Consider the following 11,279-nt stretch of genomic DNA (forward strand, 5'->3'; position numbering starts at 1 on the left):
TAAATAGTTTTTCTTTGGCTCGCCTAAAAGCACGTCATTGTTTTTTTCACTGTATAGTTATAGGCAATGAAAACACAATGTGGGTTCTTATATTCTCTGTTCTTTATTAAAATGATAAAACGCAAAAACATTATTCGCTTAACTTCTTTTTATTTGTTTGTGTGAATGAAATGTGTTTAAAATAAATAAAAAAATTGATTTGTTAGTCGCATAAATATGACTGGAATTTCTTAGTTACTGCGGTTGTTGCTTTAAAAATTGCACTACTTAGAGGTTCTTGAATACTTTCCAGTTCGAAAAAAATAATCGACATTCAGCTTAGATCAAAATGTTTCGTTTTCCATGGTTTGCATACGTTTAACAATTATAATTTATTTAGTTACTTCTTTGTACAAATTGAACAAGCCTAGGCGATGTGCGGCAAACAAAGAATTTTCGGGCATGTTTCAACATTTATAAATTAAAACTAAATACAACTGACAGAAAATAATGATCGTAATTACAAGAATTCATAATGAAATAATATGATAAATATTAATAATAATAACTGATAGCAATAGACAAGCTAAAAGCTATAACAACAATTGCGTGTGTACGATTTGAACTTTAATTTCAAGATTTTCGACTTTCTATTTTTATATCAGGCCAGATGTTCAGAGTTCAATTGACGGTCGGATCTTTCCTTCGTATAAATATATACAATACACTTGAAAACCTAAGGTCGCTAGCTCATTCCATATATGTATGTCTATATCTGCATATGTGTATATCTCTTTCAGTAAGGTAGGTGGTAGTTGGTCTCCGACGCGGTTGCCATATCCTCGCCCAGAATACGGCTAGTATTTGTTGCTGCGATCACAAGCTGGCGACAGGCTTCCCAGTCGCCGCACTTAGTCCAGGAGGATCTGGAAGGTCACTGAGCCCTGGCGATCGCGGGCACTGCCGCTGTAGCGGATGTTCTTGGCCCAGGCACGGCACTCGACGTCCAGCATTTGACCATTGGGCGGCGAGTTGAACTGCACGGCCACCAGGGGACTGAGGTAGCCCGGCTGGTTCAGGAACGGGTAATAGTAGCTGGGGAACCCTTGGCTGGGGAAGTAGCGAATGTTCTGGAAGTGCTCCTTGTCCTTGCCCAAGTGACCGTTGCAGCTCACCCAGACTTGCTGCCGCTGGAGTACGGGATGTACAGGAAGGCAGCACTTGAGTACAGATTGAGGTACAAAACAGGCATCCTACTCACCTCCTCCTTTTTCGTCTCATTGATCACCTTCTTCAGATCATCCGGCATGCTCTTCTCCCCCTCGTCGTACACATCCGGGATCCAGCCAAAGATCTTATTCAGCTTCAGGAATATGCAGGGCTGGTTCGTCTTGTAGCCGTAGTTATTGGCCTTCGAGCAGCCGCCAAACAGATCCGTATTCACTACACACACATCCGTGCGATCGAGGACCTGACCGAAGCCGCAGTGCTTCATATCCCGTCCCTCGGTGTGGTTGTATTCTGCAAAGTGACAAGTTCCAGTTGATATACATCCCTCCTCCATTCCACTCAATTCAAATTAGCTCACCCCGGAGGAAGTCATCAGTCAGCCCGATCCAGTAATCGCTCTCGGCCGGCTTCTTGCCATCGAAGGCGATAACCGATCCTCGCTCGGTCTGCTCGCTCAAGGGACGGAATCCCAGGCCGGGATTGGTGCCTATCAGCGAGTCGTGCAGCTTCCACTTGGGTTCCGTATCGCTGATGGTGGCCAGAAGACCCTGCATGCAGATGGTGAAGAGGGCGGCCAGAACGATGTAGAAGATTGTGTAGAACAGCAGCAGCTGACCTGGGGGAAAGCAAAATAAGTAATGAGATGACATCCACAAAATGGCATAAATTGCAATAGTCAATATTTCAATATTAGCCTCATTTTCCGTTCTGTGAAAATGCTGTCCAACATTATAAAATATAGAAAGATATTTAGAACAACCCCAATAATCAGTACCGATTGTATCTCACGCGATTAAGATTTGATTGCTTTCCTCAATTGCAAAAGTGGGGCCATAGTGGCTCTGCGGAACTGGATGAAAGGGGGATCAGGAAATGGGAATGGGTATGAAATGAGAGATTGGGGACAGGGCTTATGCAATCTAAACTGGCACGCAGATAATCGAACGCTTACGGCGGGTGCAGTAAGTACGACCAGAGACAATAAACAGAGAGCCGGCGTTTTTCAGTATTTCAATGTCATTAACATTGACGACTCAGCTAGAATTCAGTGGGCTGTTCGCCACTTCCATGCGGCCACTGGACACAGAGCACCGGACATCGGGAGACCGACTGGGCCAAGCCCCATAGCAATTGCATAAATAAGCGCCAACATCGACAAACCGAAATTGACAGCGGGCCCGAAACAAACGAACGATTCGCTGTCAGTCGGCTGGAGCTCAAATTTCCAAACAAATTAATCGTATGAATGAATATCGAATACAATGCACGGACAACCAGCAGGGTACAGTAGGCGACAAAGGCATGGGGAAATTACGCGATACGGGGTGGATATTGACCAGTTGGCACCTAGCTATCGATGGGCCTTGGTGAGGTCTTTTCAAAAGAACCGGGAAAGAGGTTGATTAAAAACCACTTCGGCCAGTAAATCACAATTGGGTTCCTTCGTATTTGAGTGCCCAATAATTACAGTTGGTAATCGATGGTATTTCCCCGTGATTTAACTACATTGCAGCTAAACACGTTAAAATATATCAATCGATGTAATAGTAACTAAACTCAACTCCTATATATACGATATGTATATTTCTGTATACGTTTGAACTATTTGCCGTGAAATATATCCAGGTTTACTTTCGCATTAGCCAAACAAAATTTCAAAAGAACCACAAGACAATATTCGGTCGTGACCAGTTCGAACGTTCTATGACAGGAGATATCAATTGGTAATTAATGGCATTGGCCATCGCTTGGTAACTTTTCCATATTTGAGTTTTTAGTTGCTCATCAAAATTTCAGAGTGCGCCAAATGGCCCGGCTGCTTGTTGCCAAGACCAAATGGGAAATAATTGCGTTCAAGTACAAGGAAATGAGTTTGGCAATGACCACAGCGAACCCAGTCACAGACAAATACTGGGGCAGACAGTCGCATTCTTGTGGTGTGACGCCAGTCGTCGACCGAACCACCTAACCACCGAACCACCTAGCCACATCCCCATGGCCAATCCCAACCGCCGCCTGGCAAGGTGGGTCGACCTGGCGGCCTGTGCCGTAGGCCACCAGTATTTAATGTGTAAGGAATTGCGGTCTACACGCTTTCGATTACATGACGGCAGAGTCCCCAAACATTCTTATGTCTTCGCCGCATGAGGGACCGCCATTGCCTTTCCCACCGGAATCGATAAGTTTACTCCACTTCAGTGGCCACTAGTACAGAAATGTAAGATGTATACTGTATGGAAGCCACTTCACATGTCTATTGCATGGTGGGCAGAACTATGTATGCAGTGAATGTATTCGAAATCATGAATATATTTATTACATCAGTTCATATTTCACTCCCCGGGGGGCGTTATTGCATTAGAGGCTACATCGTAAAATCATGGTTACTCGTAATTTACTTTTTATTACCAAGTAAAAACTTGATGGCATATGTACATGACAAATGATTATTTTTTTCACGACACCATGACACCATGAAATAAATAAATTATAAAACAGAGAAATTTCAATGTATACAAGGCGATTTTCTACCTATTTCAGTTCCAGAATATAGCCGAACAACCGAAAGCAATCTCGAGACCTGGAGATAGACTGTCTGTGTAAGAGGTGACCCAAACTCAATACGGTGCTATGAGGTGTCCGACCAGGGAGTATTATTTAACCAAAGGACATGCCTCTTCCCCTGGCTCAAAACTTACTCAACTTTTATATAAAAGTCAAACATGATGTCGGCGGGGGCTATCAAGTTTATTCATAACAGCAAATGCGACTCATAAACGGAACTTTACTTATATGACCTGGCACCCACAACCACACCCACACCCGAACATTGTGCAACCGGTCTTGGGGGCGGATTGCTGCAGCTAGGCGACCAGGCTTCTATAAAAACCCTGGACAATCACAGAGTGGAAGAGGGCCTCGCTTATCCCTGTCCGTTCGTCCATCCGCCAATGCGGTAAACAAACTTAAAGGACTCGTGACCCAAATAAAGTCGCCACTCCCGCCCGTGCCACGGACATCCCCATCCCCATCCCCATCCCCATCCCCATCCCCATCCCTATTCCCATCCCCATCCCCAGGAAACCCAACCCAAAAGTGCTGGAAACGCTAGTCGGTTTGCATGACCAAGGATTGAGAACCTCGCTGCGTTCTAGGCGTCATCCAAGTGTAACCACCAAGGCCAGCGGAACTTAATAATTAAGTTACGTGCTGGCGGCACATATGGCCAGAATCCAGGACACCTCAGCACAAGCTCTAAAAACCACTCGCCGAGTGGCTTAATTTGCACACTTGACCAGCCAGTCGTCCAGTTGTGGGAATCAGTTAATGGCCTGCACATGTGCAACCACAGCTCAATTATGTAATGAGTGTGTGACAATTTGAGTCCGCAAATGTTCCACGATCATGAATAGAAAGAGACTAAAAGAAAATAAACCATATTTCGTTGCTCTATTTGTCCCATAGTCCTAGCCGAAGACACTTTAGTCCTAGTCCTAGTAGAAGACACTTTATTTACCCTGGAAATCTTTTTCTATCTTATACAATCCTATACAATTTAATTCAAACTGTAAGGCGCCTTTTTACAAAAACATTTAGATATTTATTTGTTATTGCTTATTTTTTTAGTGGTACGCAAACCTCTACCCAGTTTATTTCTGTGTACTAGGAAGCAACAATTATGACGCCACCGAGCCGCAAGTCCCAGCCAAGAAAGGAAAACGAAACGAAGCGGAACAAGACGAAGATGCAACTTGTTGGTGTCTGTCACCATCCACCCCGAATCGCATCCAGCCAGATTGAGTGGGTCACGTCACCCCATTACCATTACCATCTCCATCTCCATCCCCATCTCCATGCCCATCTCCATGCCCACTGTGAGTTTCAACTCCTGTCCCGTTTTGTCCTCATTGCCAATAAGCCGTCTCCGTGGCGCCGCTTTATTTGTTGCTGTTCGCCGCACCCTTTGTCAATGCGTCACCACCACATACACAGCCACACACACCCACACACACACAGACACCCACACACACCAGACACATACTAACACTGTTACTAGCACCAGCACACCCAGGATCCTTGGCCATCTCTCTTCGCCTCCTCTATGCTTGGGGCCTATAGCATACTTTGCGGCATTTTAAGTGAATTAATTTCACATATTAACCAAGGGGAAGCCCCGATGGCCCGCCCACGGCAAACATTGCAAACGTTTAGTTTGCTGATTATTTTTGGGCAAAAACGCGGGCGTGACGGGCTACTCCAACATTTACCTTTTTATTCGTTCTGGCCAAGTTGTAAACGGCCGTATTACTCAGAAGGAACAACAAGAAATGGATTAACCAAAGAGGTTTTGGTTAGTTTTTGCTGGTTCGTGTTCTTCGGCTATGGACTAAAAATGTAGAATGTTTACATTGGCCTCTGAACTTAATGATTATGAAAGCGAATGTAAATATTTATTCTGAAGCCAAGCAAATTCGAAATTTTTAAGCGAAATGTTTGAAAAACCAAGTAATACCAAGTAGAACTTCGAAAAAGCAACGAAAGAAATTCAAAATAGCCTTCTCAATTCTATGGTATTGGATCGAAAAAGAAATAACATCTAATCTATACTGACGATCGAAAAACTAATTTAATTCTAAATTAGCTTAAGCAAATTAGGCTCGTTTCCTGCGCTTTAATTGAATTGTGTATTTTATCGCAGACTTGTCGCTATCGTGACAATTAGTTAGCAGCATGTCAATGTAAGCAGACTGGGGGGCGTGGCGGGGGCGATTAATGGGGAAATCGGTTGTAGCCGGCGAAAAGCGGTTCTAGCCGGTTTGAGCCAGATTGAGAAACTGGCTAGGGCGCACTGATTTGCCCGCCTTTCCTGCTTTCCTGCATTGCGGTTGCATCGATCTGATACGGTAATTACAGAAATCCAAATGAGTCAAAAATCACTTTTGTTGATAAGTGTAAATTAATTCGGTTTGGTAAAGCCCACTTACATAATACATATATCATAGATAATATGTTAACAACTCTTTTCATTATAGCACGTAAGTATTCAACTTTTCGAAGCTAAATGCGGTGTAGAGAATTAAAATGTGTAGCAAAGCGAAAGCATTTCGAAAACCAAAAAGTAATCATGAACCCACTGAACCGGTTCTCTGAGAAGGTTCATCCACACCTAAAAAAAACAACCGGCACGAACCTAAACAAGTTCTCATTGCGTTAATTAATGGAAAGCAAAGCTTAGCCAACCGTCCAATGCTTCGCCTCCATTTAAAATCAGAATTAATCGGATGGCGATCGTAGATCAAACTCAGTTTTTCGATCTGTTGTGTGTTTTGCTCGCTTTTGGCCCGTTTTGAATTCTGGCACACTGCTTTACATTGTTTATGGGGTCGTTGTCATTTATTTTTCCCCCTAATGTCCTGCACATGGCTGAAATTACCTAGCATTAGCATTAGACAGTGAAAAACCAAAGGACATGCACTGCGAGCTGTCCCTAATGATAGGAATTAGCTGAAGGCCAAACACTTTACCCACTGTATATTCACTTAAGCAAATAGTTTTACATTTTGTCTATTAAATACCGCCATATGTCGTCTGTAGCAGGTGTGTCAATAGTTCTTAAGTTCTTTGCCGATTGGGCTGAGAATTAGTATAAAATGTCGGAATTAGCATAAAAGGCTATTAGAGCTTTCCGGGGGACACCTTTGGCGCAGAGGTAAATACATTATACATCAATTTAAACATTTCGATAAACTCGAAGGTAACTTGGCCAACTTAATTAAATGCAAACAAATGACGTCAAGGGAACTTCTCAGCGAGCTACCGATAAGCGAAGTACCCAGAAAATTGCTAAACACTATTTTAAATTTGTAGTGTTTCAGCAGTTTGTTCTACGATCGACATATTTTTGAAATATATATTTGTATATTGATATCGTGAGAGCGTTAAATCTCACTATGCCTCTCTGTGCGAAACCTTGAATTCGTTTACAGAACCCATTATAAGAAGGCAAATATTATAGGCGATAAAAGCGAAGTGCTTTACTCATAACCTCGCACTCCTCATCCCTCACGTTTTCCTCAAATTCCCTCCCTTGCGAACGTGGATCCGTGTCAAATTCGGAAAATCAAGAATTCCCATTAACGTTGAAATATGCTAGCATAATTAAAAAGGTAATTCAACAATTTAGTAGATCGAACGTGTGAAGCTAGGTGAGCATATGTTCGATTATGCTCGATTCTAAAACTTTCTAGACTCTTTTTACTTAGCCTCTATCACGTTGCCAACGGTTGCTCAAGGTGATTATATTTCTTAATAATACTTTTATGGCTGCTTTAAGAAATCCCACTTCATCAGGTTGTCTCGTAATGAGTTTATCTATTTTATGGCGTTGACTAAACATTTTCGAGATCTTCGTAGCCGATTCTCCACCTCAACCCGCTTCCCACACTATGACTCGCCAAATCGACTGATAAGCCTGTAAATACTACCACACGCTCCCCATATATAGTTTCCATTACCATATGACGGACAAGTGTCTGGTTATATACAATAAACAATCGCATTTTTGTCTCTATGTGGAGAGCGAGCGTGGAGTGGATGCAGATATCTCATTAGAGGGGCTTTTCGGAGCTCTTTCGTGCAGATTCCTACAGAGTGCGTATAAGTCGGGTTATTGCATTGAAATTTGGGAACCAGCTTTTTAACTACAACTATAACTTAGTAACTGTTCAATATATTTCGTATTACGATTACAATTTCGTTTCTACAATTTTGATGCGCTCAAATCATGAATTCTGTTGAAAGTATGTATTTGAAAACCACAAACCGACTTTATGGATTGGTTGTTCACGGATTAGAAATGACTTACAGTTGTTTTTCTCATTTCTTTTTGTTTGAACTTAGTTCTGAAACCTTATTCAGACATTCAATTTGATGTTATTCAATAGAGTTGAAAAGAACTTACTCCAATTTTTGCCGGTGCGTCCGAAGAAGGTGCCGTCCTGGGGATCGTAGATCATTTGGGAGAAGGTTTGCTTCTTCGCTGGCTGTGGGAATTCGAATTCGCCTTTGGCGCCCTTTCCGTTATTCTTTGACATTTCGGCGCTGTTCTTTCGCACTTGTTTACGGTTAGCTATTCAGTATTCGATTCGATTCGATTCGATTCGAAAATTTGGCTTATATTTTTCGTTGATGACGTGGACGGCACGAAGGCTACGAAAACTGATTTATGTATACGTTGTGCTGTGTATATGCGATGATTCAGCAGACTCGAAACTGAATTCTCATTTATTTTCGCACTCGCAGCACTCTTGAATATTTTTGAAAAGCGTGTAATTATGCAACTATTTGCGCCTCGACTGCTCGATTTGTCTTAAAGTTAAGAAAATGAGTTAGAACCGATTTTGGGCCGCGAAAGAAGCCGAATCAGAAGCACACACAAACGGGCTGGGAGCCACGAGAAGTTGGTGCCAACTCTTGGTTTCCCTGCTTCCTGCGACTGCGAATGGCTATGCGTGCTGCGTGTTGCGCTCTCGGCGAAAGATCACCAACTAACCGAACGCAGCCCCAAGTCACCCAGCAAAGCGGAAACTCAGCGCCAGTGTTCTTCGCCCCTCAACACTCACACAGGCACACTTCGCGCCTCGCTCTTTCTCTCTCATTCTCTCTATCTCGTGCGTTCTCGCGACAAAAGCTTCAAGATAAGAGTGATGTAGCACTGAGAGAAGCGGGGTACGTTTTCGGTCAAATAGTAAAATAAAATAATAAGAAAGAAAGCAGTCATTTTCCGACCAAATAGACTCCAAATATTTGAAATTTGGGTACTTCAATATTATTTCCGATTTTAAACAGTCTAAAAATGCATTGGTTTCTCATTTTATTTGTTGTTATAAGTAACTTGAATCGAATTCGGTTGCAAGCGATACCCACAGAATATTACTCATCCGCAATGTTGCCTGGCGTCTTTGTTTAAACTCTCAGATGTAATCTGTCTGACCAAAACATGCCCCAAAAAAGACCGTATTCTTGCAGTGTGACGTCGACAGCTGTTGAACGTATTCGACACTTTGCCAAGCAACATGAAAAAGGCCAAAGCAAAAGCGCTGGGCGAGGGGGGAGGTTATGTGGCTAAGGTGTGTATGTGTGTGTGTGAGCTTGGGGTTTCGTGTGTGTTTTACCTTAATGTTCTCTCTATCTTGCTCCATCTCCCTCGCTGGCTACGCAAATAGAATAAATGATTGAGTGCAGACAGCGGCCAGACAACAACACACCCGGGGGTAGTTGCTTGGGCCATGCAATTTTTGCCAATGCAGCTAAGTGTTTTGCATTCACAGGCAGTGGGGCCGGGGCCCCACTCCACCCTCTGAGAATGCGATGCGCTCCTGCTTTATAAATATTAAAATACAAAGCACAAAGAAAATCACACGCACACTAGCACAAGTCTCTCTCGCTATCTCCCGTTCTCCCACTCTCCCATTGACATGCGCGGAGAGTTGAGTACATTGGCTCCACTACATACTCCACCCACGCCCCCTCCCCATTAACAAACGCTCTCCACCACCATTGCTGCTCTCATTATGCTGGCGTGTTGTACTCCGCTTTGTTTTGCTTTTCCACGCTCTCCCCAAACGGTTGGATCAGTTTTTTTGGTGCTCAGGGCTTCGGAAATTTCCACGCGGAAAGCGGGAAAACTTTCTTTGCCATTCCTATGGTTCGTCGTCATCAGCATCTGGATAATGCTAATGCTGCACTGTGAAAACTTAACTGATACTCACTTTCTTAAATGCTGAAAAATAATGCTAATAATAGCTAATGTCTTACGAATATTAAAAAGAGCAAAAAGGTAGACTGTAGAGGATATACTTATGGATATACTTATGCTGCACAATCAAAAGGACCTTTTGTCGAGTGTATAAAGCGTTGCCAAGTGTCAAGTACTTTCGAGTTGATTAATTCCCTTAAATGTGCACTTCCTCCTGCATGGCAACCCCTTGCCCCTTGCCCCATGCCCCTTGAGCCCAACTCCCCCAACAATGGGTTGCCATTGCCAATTTTCCTCATTCTTGGACTGTTGCTGCTGATTGTGGGCATGGAGATGCATGGATAAATGGCCACGGCATTATGTTCTTGTATCTCGGTGCTCCAGCGTTGGAATCATCACAAGTTGATTAAATTACACTTGAAAACGGCGGCATTATGGAGGCACTCAATGGTGGACGCAATTTTTGCATCTCGGTTTATTGGGTTCTCAGACGAGAGGTGTTTAATCACACTGTTTAATAACTGCCAATGCAATTACGGGCCTACAATAAAAGTAGTAGTACTTGCTAAGATACTGCATCTCTTTAGGCGTGCAGTCAACTATCTAAATGCCGAATAAATACCTTTTCAATGACGCATATCATTTATCTCTGATAAGTGGGCCTTCACACTGTAACTTCATATGTACATTGCCCGTTTGGATTTGACCGGTTGTATCCATTTAACAGTCAACTGCCAAAGAAACTGCCTTGTTGAACTCTCATTTTGCTCAACGGAACTCCCTCAAATCTTCCCCACACTGGTTGGAGACCAGTTTATCCTGGTCCAAACCGATCTTCCAGCCTTTGCTGTGTGCGTGTCGATCTTTAAATCTCACGTCACAGAAGTATTTTAGTAAACGCAGAGAAATGTTCTCATGGAGAACCTTAATCTCATCAAATATCTGGTATATTGGATATAAATTAAAAAATTGTTTAAAAAAGAAATCGAAAACTGTTGGCTTTGCGTTCTAATTAAGCATTTTTTCTTGGATTCCGATTAGCAGCTAGATAGATTTTAAATCCAGGGCAAAAGTGATAATCATATATGCCAGTTTATACTCTTCAGCCGATATTTTAAAAATAAGCAATATCGATGAGCAACAGCAGCGTTTTGTTAATGGTTTTAAATGACGCAATTGGAAGACTTAATATTTCGATTGATAAAAACCGATGGGTTCGCGCACCTACAAAACTTATTATACATAAATAAAAGCCAATCGATCTGGCTTTAAGTATATTTATCAGGCAGCGGCTGACCATTGTCAAGTGACG

At 42.7% G+C, this 11,279-nt stretch overlaps 1 protein-coding gene across 1 annotated transcript; it reads right to left on the reverse strand.

The window, feature by feature from the left end:
• Positions 1 to 84: 84 nt before the first annotated feature.
• LOC6542962 (sodium/potassium-transporting ATPase subunit beta-1) lies at positions 85 to 8,791 on the reverse strand. The gene is made up of 4 exons (XM_001970036.3): positions 8,171 to 8,791; positions 1,568 to 1,825; positions 1,241 to 1,500; positions 85 to 1,169 (listed from the first exon to the last, which is right to left on the reverse strand). The coding sequence occupies exons 1-4, from the start codon at positions 8,301 to 8,303 to the stop codon at positions 891 to 893; spliced, it is 930 nt and encodes a 309-aa protein (XP_001970072.1). The 5' UTR covers positions 8,304 to 8,791; the 3' UTR covers positions 85 to 890.
• Positions 8,792 to 11,279: the final 2,488 nt, after the last annotated feature.

Source organism: Drosophila erecta, unplaced genomic scaffold (genome assembly GCF_003286155.1).
Source record: "Drosophila erecta strain 14021-0224.00,06,07 unplaced genomic scaffold, DereRS2 tig00000055-arrow-pilon, whole genome shotgun sequence".
Classification (NCBI taxonomy): domain Eukaryota; kingdom Metazoa; phylum Arthropoda; class Insecta; order Diptera; family Drosophilidae; genus Drosophila; species Drosophila erecta.